The 15,251-nt window shown below is 40.3% G+C and overlaps 1 protein-coding gene across 1 annotated transcript in view; it reads left to right on the top strand.

Annotated features, from left to right (window-relative positions):
* Positions 1-6,898: 6,898 nt before the first annotated feature.
* The window catches only part of col27a1b (collagen, type XXVII, alpha 1b), a 62,371-nt gene continuing 54,018 nt past the window's right edge, over positions 6,899-15,251 (top strand). Inside the window, exons 1-3 of the mRNA XM_069178317.1 lie at positions 6,899-7,418; positions 9,590-9,654; positions 13,710-15,025. Coding sequence (XP_069034418.1) covers positions 7,366-7,418; positions 9,590-9,654; positions 13,710-15,025 — 1,434 coding nt within the window. The 5' untranslated portion in view covers positions 6,899-7,365. The remainder of the gene's footprint in view (positions 7,419-9,589; positions 9,655-13,709; positions 15,026-15,251) is intronic.

Below are 15,251 nucleotides of genomic sequence, written 5' to 3'. Positions count from 1 at the left end.
GCAGCACAGTTGCCATTCAAGGGTCTGCCATTTGGGATCAGCTTGGGCTTCAGTGTTTTTGCCCAAGGACACTACAGCATGTGAACAGGAGGATCAGGGCATTAAACCACCAAACCCGCTGTACCATCTGAGCCACAGGTTTAGGGAAATTGTGTCACAGTTGAAAAAGGGTTCAGTTTTGGTACTAAAACTACTTGGTTAGGGTGAGGAAAAAACATTTTACTTGAGTAATATTACATAAGCCACATCAGTTACAGTTTTAACTTATTTACATTACTTAAAAACCCACTATTTCCTCCCTAGGTGGACTTTACGGTGCCTTGTACTTGATCACATTATCTCCATCACATGACCTTCTTCAACCCTGGTCATACATGCGTGTACTTTTCACGTCTAGGTGAAGCAAAACGTGACACTGACATGGTATTCAGGTGTATTACACACCTTGTTATAATACCAGACTGAACTAGAACATCTGTAAGATATTTATAGTATGACAGGAAAGACAACAGCATTGAGTTAGAAAATGATCAAAGGACATAGTCATGAGGAAAGTCCACTATAGAGGCAGAGCAGGCTAATGCTACGGTCCTTTAACTCCTCGGATTTTAAAGAACTGTGTGTTCAGTGCACACGGCATTGCCACATTCACTATATTGTGCGAAACGGCATTGTGATGAAGATGAATGAAAAGTTTTATTCTGCTCCTTGAACAATAGCTCCTGCTGCTGTTTGACATTTGGCAGAATGAGCAGCTTTTCAATATGGATTATTCATCAGCGGTTTGATCCTCCACTCAAATGTCACCACAACAATGCCTGTAACTTGGCAGCAGCGTCTGTCTTTCTGCAGCTCTGCGGGGTAAGGAATTGGCAATAATTACCACATCTAATGTGCCCTTCAGACAGGTTCATACTTCAAGCACTTTTGCTTTTTAAACCATTATTACCATTTTATTGAGAAATAAAATCTTGGCTCGTCACATCACTGCAATATTGGGTTCTATGTCTGACTTATGATGTCCTCTAAATAAGTTGTAAAGATGCCGGATGCAGGAAATGTGCAAACTGCTGTTGTATAACATGGTGCCTCACAGGTCTGATGAATGTAACAGACCTATGGGCACAAGGAAAATATCTACTACATTTACTTAACATGCAGCTTAACTAAAAAACACGTTGGTAAGTCTACAGTCCACTAATATTTCATCACTTATTATTTTGGACAAGACCCTCATGAAACCGGGTTTGGAGATGTAAAGCCTAATGGTCCTGTGAAAGCTTTTAATTTGCTTCACTTGCACTGGAAAAGCGGTACCATTTCCTGTTGGGGTCTGTCTTTGTGCTGTGAAGACAAAATATGACCTGATGACAGACAATGTAATTTTCTTTCTGTTAAAATGTGCATTCGTTTCTGTTGGTCACTTGATGTAGCACAATAGGCTACAAACACAACACTGACATCAACTAGTAAAATTGATTTACCGAGGCTATTCACACATTCAGCAAACACAGAGTAACATGACAATTCATTTGAACATGTGTTTTTTGCCCCATCTGAGTCCAATATTCACACATTATAACTGTTCTGAGGTCCAACTCAACATCTGGCTGTTCAGGTGCAAAATGTCCCCAGAATGTTTGCTAGTTCTTAACTGTCTTTAATTAAGAACATTTATTAGGTTTATTGGTACTTTCTCATGGATATCAATTGCTCTGAAGCTTATAGCAGTGAGACTGAACCAAAATGGTAAAGTTGTTGATGCAAAACCAAAACAATGACCTTAAAGATGCTAAAAGGTTCTGTGTAGCTGAGGGTAACCGCAGAGTCAGAGGCTCATTCTTTTTTTGATTGATTTTGATTGCTTTCAAGTAATAATTTCTTACCACCATGCATTGTTGAGGCTGCAGCTGACTACCTGTTGAATTTGATCATGCCACTGCATTGGCGACATAGTCTGCCTCTTTCACTCCAATGGGTACAACCCACAGCTACGATTCTAGTTCTGTAAATTATTTATTGATGAAATGAGAAGCACCATATTGAAATATTTCTTTACATTATACAAAACATTCAAGAACCAAATTATCTTCAGTCTAGGGTGGTAATGACTATTTTAATTGTTGCTTTGTCTAATATTTTCCTAAATACCAGATTATTTTGACTTTAAGAATCAGAAAATAGTAAGAAATTACCCAAACAATATGCCCCAAACTTGACATCTTCAAATTGCTTGTCTAAATCAGCAGTGATTTATTTGTTTATTGAACACATGCTTTGTTAATAGAGGTTGGTGACTGTTACATAACAATTGACACTATTCAAAACAGCCTTCTAATTAAAAGCATCAGTTTGATCGCGTGGGTGGTGTATTAGAAAAAGACGGATACTGTTATATCACCCTTAACTTCTCTCTAAATCTCCTGTTGTAATGTATGGAATGAGTAAACAGAGCACCAGGGCACGCTCTTATTGGGTCCAGCTGTGCTTGTACAGAGGTTGCTGCATTCAGCTGGCCCCAATTCCCCAAGGCATGAGAGTAAAACAAAAGAGTCTGTGTTTATCAGACAAAAGTTTCCATCACTAGAGCATGACTTGAAAGGATGCACGTGCTGTGTGCCAAGTTTGTATTTTGAGGCTTGTTATAAAAATAGAAGAGAATAACCTAAAACCTTCCGCTCAGGTCTTTTGATATTTTTACGAATCTCCAAAATTACAGCCACATACAATGGAATAAATCACCACAATTCTTGGACTGCACACAGCCAAGTGTTGCACATAAATAATGTGAGTGCTCTATTGACCAAAAATTATTCATATGGATATAGGGACGCTAGTTGACGTTGACACTGTCTGCAGGAAAATCACTCAATTTCCTGCAGACACTGAACTTCTAATATCCACTGTAATGTCAGGGTATACAGCTGACTTCTATTACCCACCCCTGGTCTGGAGTGAAAACAGCCCCAGCGCCTATCCACACCTGAAAATGGTTATAGTCAGGATCCAGGATAGCAGTCATATGTGATGAGTGGAAGAAGATCAACTCATAAAATATAGAAAATTGCCTCTGGATCTCAAGGACAAAAAACAACAACCAAAAAAAAAGAAAATACACTTTAATTTCTTTTTCCACCAGAGCTCATTCAGGGTTTCCATGAAACAAGCTTTTAGCCACTGCTGAGAATGAAGGAAAGTCTTTGCTTGGATTGGAAGGAAACTCTTGTTGAACTGCTGTTGGGTAGGAAATCAGTGATAAAAATTGCAGCACACTTGCTCTTGGGCTCAATGTTCCATAGGTCAACGTTAAAAGGGCTCTCCAACCTTTTCATGTCAAAGACCACCAGCGCGTCTCTGACCACAAAACCGCCAATGTGTCCCGAGGAACTGAATCTGGAACTTTAAATAACAATTACATAACTTTTTACAGCCTACGTCACATGAAAGCTTTTACTGGCCACTTCTCTTTTAAGGAAGAGTGATGAAATCCTTTGTTCTTTTTACTGTCAACACATATCATGAAAAGATTAAAACCAATTACTGATTAATCTGAATAACAATTTTTGTCTCTGATAAATCTTGTCCAAAATAATAATAAAAAAAATAAATAAATAAAAAAAAAAAAATCATTGAGCCATATTGTTGCAGTGGGTGACATGTTCCTGCATTTTGATGGACCCGGACACTGTAATTTATTTCAACTTAGCCCATATATACCATTATGCTGCTGTAAACACTCCATTACACAACAGATGTGTATTAATCCACAGCTAAAAATGGACCCCAATAAATTAACTTCAAAGTTATTTGAACCCAAAAACCATGATCATTTCCGAAACCTAACCAAGTAGCTTTGGTGCCTGAACCTAATGCACCTTTGCATATTTCTGAGACACCAAAGGGCTTTTCTTGGCCAATCACGAGACGTCGACGCAGGTCAAGAGAAAAGAATAGGCAGAGGAAAACACAGGCAATTTGTGAGTCATTATTATAAACCTAGTACTTTTTGTTGTTGACCAATGTAGCTATTACACCTGTACACTGGTTTGTCAGTAAGAATACATGGGTTTGGGGCGGAGTGCCATGTAGGCAGTCGGGAAGTACTGAGACAGTAAAGAAACACATGGTTTTGGTTGTTGACAATAAGTAACATATAAGGTTATGTCAGCATTTTCCATGTGAAAGAATTTAGAAACATGAAAGGAGTTTGACACTTTGGGAAATACAACTACAAATAATTAGCTTTCTTGTTGATGAGAGGACGTGTCTGAATGGCAACGTAAAGCAACCACCAGCGATTAGCTTCGCTGAGCCCAAAGACTGGAAACCATCTTTGGTTCTGTTTAAAGATCCAAAATAAAGCTTTAAAGTTCACTAATAAAGACACTGTGTTTTGTTTATGCTGCACATTGAACTGTAAACAACAAGTTGAGATAAGACATTAGGAAGATTTGTTACTTTTGAACAGAGATAGGCTACGTACCCTGGTTGCATTCTTTATTACATTGCATTGCATTTCATTTAGCTGATGCTTTTATCCAAAGCGATTTACAATAAGTGCATTTCAACCATGAGGGTTCAAAACCCAGAACAACAAGAATCAAGAAAATACAATTTCTTCAAGAAATCCAAACTACAAAGTGCTATCAGTACTTTATGTTAAACTAAGCTAACCAGTGGCCAGCTTCTTCTTCTTCTTCTCATCTAACTCTTGGCAAGAAAGCAAACAATTTCCCCCGGCATGCCCTCAAGAACACTTGGCAGTCCCTGGGCCACAGTTTGAGAACCACTTCCACAAGCTGCTGCAATAATCATTTCAAACCCCATGAAACGTAACACTCCAGATCGGAGAGCTTCCTCGGGGCTCCTCCACGGGTTGCGGGGACATTGTCCTTCTTGTCTGTGAACTACAAGCTCACATCTGACGTTGCTCAGACAGGTACATGGGAAGTGCTCTTTTAAGGTGGTGAGCTCCCTTCCTTCCTGGTCATGAGAGGACGAACAGTGAAGGGGCTCTGTGTGAGGAGGAGGGATCCAGTTGCAGGCAGCTGAATCGTTGCTCTGTTGGGTCTCCCCTGGACACTGTCATAGCGTGTTTGTTGAAGGCGGGTCAACGAGGACTTTCTTTGGCAGAGGAATTTCACAGCGCACGACAGCGCGCGCACACACACACACACACACACACACACACACACACACACACACACACTGGGACCCAGATCCCTGCTTCTCTGGTGAGAACGGAAGTGAATGTTGGTGAAGCAGGAGGTGAAGAAAGACTGTCACACAAAGCTGGTCTTTAAATTTATTTGACTTGATTAAATGAAGCGGTTGTTTGTTTTAAATATGTCCCATCATATTTGCTGTAGTTTGATGGAACCTGACACAGACAGAGTGGTTGTGAAGTATAAACAGAAGGAGTGTTTACACTGCAAATTTTAAACTGTCTAATAGATTAGACTGTAACAGTTCAGAAATATATTTCAGAAAGCACAAGTTTGTTGGAGGTGATTACACAAAGGTTCTTTATTGTTACTGGGCCTTACCTACACTCATTTTAAGGAAGACAAATTCTAGAAATATCACGATTATGCGCTGTGTTTTTTTTTTTTTTTTTGGTTCCAACAATTTGTTGGTTCAGTTTCAGGTTTTTGTGACATGACATGCAGTTTTCACTTGAGTCTGACTGATGAAATGATTCATTGATAAGGATATCACAGACTGTGTAGTGTTGGTGCACATGACTGCAGATAACTAACAAGAAATCACAGGATTTGAATGTCAAAGACATAGCGGTAATGTGAGTGTTACCAACACCATTTGTCCACAAGAGAGCGCTAACCAATTTGACAAAACAATCTTAACTCAAGGTCCAATTACTTGAATTCATATTAAAAAAAATTAACTGAACAACGTATTGTTTAAATTGAGTATCAATATCAGCAAACAGCACAGAAAATATTCAGTATCAGTAGGACTGTGTATCATGGTATTATAAAATGTTGATAGGAGCTTTTTCAAAGTTAAAATGATTTATACTGTATTGTTTTGGGGCCACAGTGTACTCTAATTTTATGAATGACCAGATTTAGAGTTAATTTAAAGTAGGCTACATTATGTTACCACATCACAGAACTATTCGCAGTAGACCATGCTGTTTTGCAAACATTTGATGAAATAATAAAAACACATCGGCCCCAAAGACACTGACCTATGGTACTTTATTACTTGCTTAAACATTACTCAATTGTCCATTTTTGCTGAGCTAAGCAGTGCTGCATCAGCACATCCTGCTGGTATGTGGTTATATCATCTATTGATTGGCCTGATATGTTCCTGCAAAACTGTGAATTGACCACAAAGTGATCTTTACAGTAAACATTAACAATTTTTTTTAAAGAATGTGAAACAGATTATGCATAAAACTGAATCAGTTCAAATCAATTCTGTCAAATTTGAGGAAATAATGAAACATTTACAAACTAACAAACAAGAAAGTTTTACAGGTTTGTTTTAGGTGTTTGGTCTAAAATTGCTGCAGGAGGTTGAAGGAAGGATGGGATGGGGGGTGGGGGGGTAACTAATCAGCTGCCCCTGAAATCTTGGCTGCAGCCCTGCAAATGCTCCTAATGGAACAAGCTGCTGATCTTTTCTAACAATCACATGAAACCTACAGAATTTCTTTCACTGTCTGACCAGCAACACGCTCAGCATAATCATGTTTCACATACAATCTGAGAGGGTCCTTTCTGAAAAGACACACCTTCCGTACAGCTGAAGGAGCGCCGCACCGCCGCAGCTCCGAACTCGTTCCCCTGGATGTCAGCTGAGGGCGACAGAGGGAGGTGTGTCCCCCTCTTTCCTGGTTCTCAAGATTTCCCTCAGTCCACAATAAACTTTCATTTTGGAAAGTCGACACATACACACACACACAACCGCGCGGGAGTCATCCTGTCCTGCAACGGTCTCTTTGGAAAAAAAAAAAGCTGGACAACGTTTCATTTGATATTTATTTTTTTAGAAAACGCGCAAACGGAAGACGGAAAAAAATATAGGAAGCGCACAGGTGGAGCTCTCCGGAGCGTCCTTTAAAAAAAAAAAAAAAAAAAAAAAAAAAAACCAACACAATTGGTGGTCATCTTCTGGAAGGAGACTACAGAGAGAAGAAGTGACAAGACAATGACAGAAAGCAGTATTTACACCGCTGGTTAAGATCGCATTGTTTGATTGTTTTTTTGTTCTTTTTGCTGTTTTGCGCGTTCACTTCCTCGGCGCGAACAATCAAGGAACACCTGGGATGGAAACAAGTTTCTCTGATCCTCTGGACTGTAGTAAAAACTCCCAAGGAAGAATGAAGTAACCGCTATGGAGCCGGACAATGCCCCGTACTCCAAACTCAAAAGCACTGGAGTCGGGGGGTAAGTCGATAGATTTTTTTTTTAATCCTAAAACAAGAGCTTTTTCTTTCACGGTTTCTGTGAGTTATTACTCCTTAATGTGCGCGCGAGCGTAGCCTGCGTCTGAATTAGTGTCTATTTGACAAAACATTGTTTAGTCGCTGGTAGCATCGATACAAGTAGTAATATTTTCCACTTGTTAAAGGGTTTGTTGACGTTTCCACAGAAATAACAACAAAGTTGGAAGTTGTGTTTGAAAAAGCGAGCAGATAATGGAACAGGTGGTGTAGTACTTTTTAATAGGTTGCAGATTAAGCGTATGGAAAGCATTTCCTCTGCTCTTCACACAGTTCAGAGAAAGCTGGTCTGCTGTGCTGTTCATGAAGTTGTGTCTGTGTAGCTTGTATCAGAATGAGCTGCCAAACTATCTGGGACTGGTTTGAGGGAGATGTATGAGAGGAGGAGACAGTCCTCCCCTCCTCCTCCTCCTCCTCTTTTTCTGACCTCCCTGCTCTGCATCTTCAGTCAGCTGGTTGGTCCATGTTCCAATGGGAGGACATCTAAAAGTCACGATGTTGCATCATAAAATCCTTCTGGACTCTTGAGAGACTTGGTCACAAACTGCACTCCCATATTTTTGGTTTCAGTTTAATGTGACAGCAGTGTGACCAAAAGCAAAGGGAGGAAGACTTTTTTTTGTTGTTGTTGAAAACCTTCAACCAACACTCGGTGTGCCAGTGGTTGACCAGTGCTTCTCTGTGGCTCTGTGGAAAACCACAAATGCAAAAGATTTCCTGCAACTGCTCTCATTACGCCACTTGTCACTGAGCGTGCGCCACTTAAAACAGCACTGCAGTTTCATGTACTGCATTTAACTAAACCATTAGCTGTGATGTGAAAACCCAGCATTATCCTGGCAATAGTTTGGATTCACACTCATCTGAAGCAATTTAACACCTTTAGGTCCATATCAGCTCCATGTGTGAGTAATCAACAGCCCCTTTTATCAATTTCTAAAGATATAAATGTCACGAAAAAGTGGTCAATTTGCTGCCTGACGTGGGATAATAAATGCCAGTTTTCATGTGAAAACAGCCTTGATCTAATTCCAGTTGAAGGATTAGATGGTCTTTTGTGTGTCGAGAAAACCTTTTAGATCAATGAAACTCACAAACACAGAAAAGTGCATAGCGAGGCTTTTTGTATCAGATAAAAGTTCAGATGTCAGAGATAAAATGCAGCACATGAAATTAGTTTTTTTTTTTTTCAAACTGTCTACGATATATATATATATCACTTGGAATCGTAGGTTTTAAGTTAATGCAGTGTTTTTTAAGTTTGGCAGCCTTGTGGGAGCGCTCACCGAGTCCTCCTGAGCAGGAGCTAAGATAAGACAAAGCTTGTCTTGAAACAGATGTTAGACTCTCTGAACGATCAGCAGCAGCAGGTCTGATTACTGTGATGGATATACAGGAGTTTGAAAATGTCAATTTCATCATTACATCGTGTAACTTTCACTTGTGATATGTTCTGCAACTTATAATGAGATGTTGCTATATTTACTCACTTGATTTATGGGTTGATTAAAAAAAAATCAGTCCCACTTACTTGTCACAGCTTTAGAAATGCAAACGTTATCTTTCTTTTCTTTGTTTCAGAACAGGACGTTTCTGATCAGATTACGAAAATTAGGGCCCTGGTTACCTTGGATAAGAATGAATCACTGCTTTTGGCATTTTCTTGAGCGCAAACAATTAAACATACTCCAACAAAGTTTTCCGAAGTTTGTGGAAGATTTAGGTGCACACATTTGGTAGGTGGTTTGGGGCAAAATGTTGTATTTCATAGTAAAAATATGCAATTTCAAAAACTGGAAAAGCTTGAACAGATTATAAATTAACAACAGCCAAAAAAGCTTCGAGAAAAAAAACTTGCTGAAGAAGTCCACTGGGCAACAACTACAACAAAAGATCTGGGATCTTAGATATTTAGTTAATTATGATGCTTTCCACAATAATTTTGCATTAATTTGGCTTAAGCGATGCCGGAAACTGCTTGTGTGCTGCACCTAAACCTTATAATGGTATGGATAACCTTGTGTGAGAGATTCAGGAATTGTAAATTATAAAGATTACGTGCACCTTGACTATCTGCCAAATTCTCTTTCCCCACCTTTTTGTCTTTCTTTTTAGGAGAGTTCTGATTGTTTGGACTATACTTTGCTGGACCTGCTCACTAAGGCTTGCACAAGCACAAGGTAAGCAACTTAAAGGACAGAGAGGGGTTTGAATGTCCATTTTCTTTTTCGTGCAAACACATTGTTTGGCAGGTATCACAAAGTGCATCACAAACAGTGCAGGAAAGTGGAAGTTGAAATTGATGTCTTGGAGGTTACAGTCACAGTCTCAGGTGTCTCTATCATAGTGAGACTATTTAAATACAGAAGGTAAGGTTAGGATTATGTGAACCTAGAATGGATGAAGAAAGTTGAAGTATCCCGTCCCTATTATGCACATACTAGTCCAAGTTACCTCATGTTTATGTATGAGCAAGGCGATCAGCATCCAGCCTGGTCTGCTGGACATTTTTCAGCAGTGCAGTTTGATTTATTAAGTCCAAAACTTTGATTCAGTATGTTTACTATTCCTTGGAAAAAATACTAAGCTGTGATTGCAGACGGGCTGTTCTTTTCCCCCCATTTCCCCTCAAAGTGATTGTTGTGTGCTGAACACTGGATAAGTAGGAAAGTGCAGGTGTCCTTTCAGATTACAGCTTCACACTCATTGCATAGTTCTTGAGAATAAGACGAGAATCTGGAGGAAGTCGAACATCACATTCAGTTTTCACTGTGTCCCATACTGTCAGAACAAACAAAAACAGCACTACTCTCATTGAACACATATTTTTCAGACATTTATTTTGTTTAAATACATCTTTATTTCATTGGAAATGACCTGCTGCACCTTTCAAAGGATGGAGCAGTTCAGTTCTTGTGTCTCTAAGCCTCTACAAGCCTCATAACTGTCTCTGGTGACTTAATAAAGGTGTTACATGACCTGTCAGCCGCTCTTCTTAAAGCCTTCCTTGCTCATTTTCTTACTCTGACTCACACTCAGCTGTTACAGCTGATGTCTGTTGCAGTCAGCTCTCTAGATGCAACATACAGCCCCTTATGAGCATGTTGCCTGATTTAGCTGTCAATCAAAATCTGCCAGATGTTCAGTTCAATCAGAACACTTCTCAGTTTCATGCCTTTTGATAAAGTAAGCCGCTTCGCTCTGATAACATTTCCTGGCAATTTCTTTGTGATTGTGCCTTCATCAGATGATATTCTCTTCCTGTGATTACTGCTGCGTGTCTGGAGACGCAGATTTTTATATGTGAGGATGTGTTAATTTACAGACTTTCAGATCCTAACAACACTTCAAATTTGTGTTTTGCTTTGACAGGTTTCACTTTAGGAGTAGTTTTGCTCGCACATAAACCTGCAGACTGTTCTGGATCATTTGTAAAATATAACTGTTTTGTCAACTCTTAAGTAGAGTGGAAGCCATGCATATAGAGAGTGACTGTGCAATCACAGGCTGCTGTATCGTTTGCTTGCATAATGTTGGTTTCACTCCAGTGTATTAAGAACCCCGCAGGTTTGTTGTACTTCTACCTTTTCTTTGCATTCATCAGAATTCTGATTCTACATTTTGATATCAGACAGCAGAAGAAATCGTGACTGCGAGTGTGCACAAGCCTAAGTTAAGTCTTGTTGCACATTTCCCACAGCTACACACACATAAATAGCCTCCTCATTTCCTCAGAAGGGTTCCTGATCGAGGTCCACCACAGTACAGTATCCCCTCGAGTAGAGTCTGTCACTTTAGATGTAATACCAACCATCGTCCAGATGACGGCTCATCTGTCAATGCCAGAAATTGAACTGGCCCCTCTGGGGTTACGGGCTGAGCCCCCACTTCTACCTCCACCTTGAAGCCATTTAGGCAAGAAGCAAACCATTTGAATAATACTGATGGTTAGTAATTCCTAAGAAAGACATGCATTCTGGGAATACACTTGTTAATATTAGAAGCTGTGATGTAAGATGGTGTAATACAAGTTGAACTGAGACAACTGTTCCAGACCTCTGGTAATATCTGCTGGCCAGTAGAGGCCTTAATGTGCTGCGTTGGAGCCAACAATTTAATCCCTGTTTCCTAAGAACAGCTTTTTTTCTTGAGACATCCTCATCTTTCTGTAAACACAGTAGTTCATCTGGTCTTATCTAGTCTTTAAACTATCCATTTGTCTCTACCTGTCTCTAAGATTTTTAGTGTGGAGGAGCTGCAGGAAGCAGCTGAGTCCTCATTGACAGCGAACTAATAGAGGAGATGTGTTGGCTCGAGCTGATGCCTGCTTTCTGAGAAAGGTTTTGTTGTCTGATATACTTGTTTTTTAGCAGTGCTTGTCTCCAGGATTGGTTAGACCCAGTTCCTTGTTATTTTTTTCCAGCTCATCAGGAGGTCACAAAAAGCCTCAGGCAGCTCTTCTACCCGCTTAGATTTAACGCCCTGAAAGTACATCGCACAATGAAAGAACAATTTTGCTTTCCTCATACCGTATTAACAATTCATATCAGTGCTGTATTAGAAATTTGACTGAAGACGGTCTTTGTTCTTGTTGCACTTTCTGTTTGATGTTCCTTTTCCATGTGTGAGTTTTTCAGTCGGGCTAACCTCCCGCTGCCTGCACACACTGAGCAGGGCTTCCCTTCTCCTCATAACAGGACTTGTCTACACTTGCTTCTCTTCCTGCTGAGCCAGAATTTATCATCCAGTAGTTTATTTCAGTCTTGCTCACATTTGTTTTGCATTAGTCTGGAAAAGGATGAATATTTAAAATGCATATGTGAGCTTTCAGTCTTCACTCTGCACGTATCGAGAGGATTAACGCAGCGTGTTTAGGATGTGCTGATTGGTTTGAGATGATAAATTCTTCTTTATTTTCCAACCTGGCTAATCTAAACAACAAAAAACATTTGTTTGACATTACTGATAACTTGCACCACTGCCTAACAATAGATAATAGTATGACAGTGGGAACATTTCCAGTCTGTTTTGATGCTGGAACCAAAAACTGAATTAAACTTTCTAACAGAACTGAGTATTGTTCTTCTGGAGGTAAAATCCAGGTTGAAATAACTTTGGAGCTTGTTTCAGTGGTTCTTGGTTTTTGGGGTTGAGACCCACAAGTTTAGATTTCAGGGTCATCAAGTACAATTTTAGGACTTGAGGTTAAGATGCTTTTGTCTTTTTTACTTCTTGTGAAATAGGACAAAAATAATGTCAGCTCAGCAAAACAACATGCTTTTTGTTATTCTTTTTCTAATGTAATAAGTGGTCACCTATGGAAATAGGAATCTCTGTGACAGAAGTTAAAAAGGCTGAGAGACAGTTTTGATTCAAGAATGTGCTTTTATTGTAAAGAATTCTCTTGAAATAAAGTCTTGCTATACTTAAATGTGGATTTAATTAAACTCTGACACTAAAGTGTGGATGCAATTAGGAGCAATATACAGTGCACACAGCACCATCATGTGTGAATGTTACCCACATTTTCCTCCCATGAGATGCGAGTAGCAGTTAAAAGCTGCAGAAAATGCTGCAGTATGTTTTCATGAGCTCTGTCAGAGAGATCATCTTTAATCAGCAGACATTACTAGATAAAGTGAGAGTCTCTGCCTCCACAGTAATACACCTCTTAAAACCTCACCGCTGTCCTTTCCAGGGACTTGTTTGGCTGTGTTTCCTGAGATTGTTCTAATTAAGACTGATGTAATGACTTCATCATTTGCTGCAATCCCCACAAGAAAATGTTGATGCGTGACCCTACATTGGAAATGTTATGCAGTCTTATTAAATTGCGTTTTGCTGCAGGTTTTCCATCTGTCTAACATTTTGAACTCCCAGCATTGCTTCACACATCTGAAATTATCACTTATGTTGCTGCACATATTTTGATGTAGATCAGTGCACTTGTGTGGCCTTTCTTACACAAATTGATATTATATCTTCCTCTAAATTGCTTAATTGCACAAATAAATTGAGATGCATCACACTTTTTCAGTTTTGATGTTATATCTCATAATAGTTATTTTTTTTATTCCCTTTTGTAAATTCCTTTTTTTGTTCTTCACTTAACAAAAAACATTAAAAAAAATTATGCTGGGTTAAGACAAGTTCTCTTCTGTTATATAAGCTTAGAAATGATGAAATCCTAAAAGAAAATAGATGCATTAAGTGTCTCTCTCCTGTTTCTTTGAAGATGTGGATGTTCTGCAGCAGCTCGGACTCTACGGGCGAAGGGCAGGCGGGTTGTCAACGTCAGGCGCTCGATCCGCGCATAACGGCATCATCCCCTTCAAGTCTGGCGTTATCCTCACCCCGAGGGCTCGTATCCAGGTGCCGCTGCGCACTGTTATACCTGCTGCCTACAACACCAGCGATCTCTCCCTGATCCTCAGCCTGTCTGTTCATCGCATCAACAGCGCTTTCTTCTTCTCAATTCTGTCTAAGAAGAGGAAAGTGCAGCTCGGAGTGCAGTTTGTACCGGGGAAGGTCGTCGTACACGTGGGGCAGAGGAGCTCTGTGAGTTTAGACTATGATGTCTATGATGGCCAGTGGCATAGTCTGGCTTTGGATATTCGAGGCCATCAAGTTTTCTTGCACACGTCTTGTGGTGAGAAAAGCGTACATGCAGATTTGCATGCCAAAAAGGAGGAAGTCCTGGATCCAGAAGGCTCTTTCCTGCTTGGCAAAATGAACCACAACTCGGTGCCATTTGAAGGTGCCATCTGTCAGTTTGACATTTATCCCTCTGCCGAGGCAGCTCATAACTATTGTGATTACATTAAGAAACACTGCAGAGAAGCCGACACGTATCGGCCCGTGTTTCCACCCCTGCTACCTCTATTTTCCACAGACCCAAACATTACTGCCACTCACATTACTCCACTGTCACTGACGGAGATATCCAGAAAGGCTCAAACACCTACTTTGGCCTTGACAGGGGGAAAAACCAGGACTACAATCCTTGTTGCAACTGACCGCTCGGTGATGCTGAACAAAACCTCTTTGTATCAGGCTGTGAGCAGTCCACAACCTGGTGCTGTGACCGTCTCTCCACCGGTTCATCCGAGGTTGGAAAGCCCGTCTAAAATTCCAACTCAAACTGTTACTACGTCCCTTCGGCTCGGTAATACTCCACCAAACCAAAAACCAAATTCACAAGCCAGGGTGAGCACAAAGTTGTGGGATACTTACTCTCCAGAACCTTCTGGGAAAAGTATGCATTTACCTGTTTCCACCGGACCATCAGAGATGGAGCCAAACCTCCAGACCACCGCTGCCTCCACACTGGGGGCTCCTTCAAACGCCTACTCTCCCTATAAAAAGCAGCTAACCACAGTAGCTCTAAAGAAACCTGAGCCAAAAGTGACCAGTGCGCAGGATGTCAGACCCACCTCGCTCATTCCAGTCACTCCAGCTGCAACAGATGGCTTCCAAACATTCGACCTGGAGCCGACCCAGTTCTCACTGCTCGCTGGACCACCTGGACAAAAAGGAGAACCAGGACCGCCGGTGAGTGTGGCTCCACACAAACACAACACAAACCTGTACCTGAAATCCATGAATGAGTACACGCATCTTTGCATGTGTTCAAAGAAGTGTTTGTTATATGATTAGTTTACAGTATGGTGTTGTGGTTGTGTTGTTTACAGTATTTCATGGATGAAATGACATTTCAGTTGTTATAGATACAGTCTTTAACTGTGGTCTCTATACTGTTCTGCTTCTCTGAAATCTT

This window comes from Embiotoca jacksoni, unplaced genomic scaffold (genome assembly GCF_022577435.1).
Source record: "Embiotoca jacksoni isolate LCO1_2020_lvr unplaced genomic scaffold, fEmbJac1.0.p SCAF_8, whole genome shotgun sequence".
NCBI lineage: Eukaryota > Metazoa > Chordata > Actinopteri > Embiotocidae > Embiotoca > Embiotoca jacksoni.
This window is presented reverse-complemented; position numbering and strand designations above follow the sequence as displayed.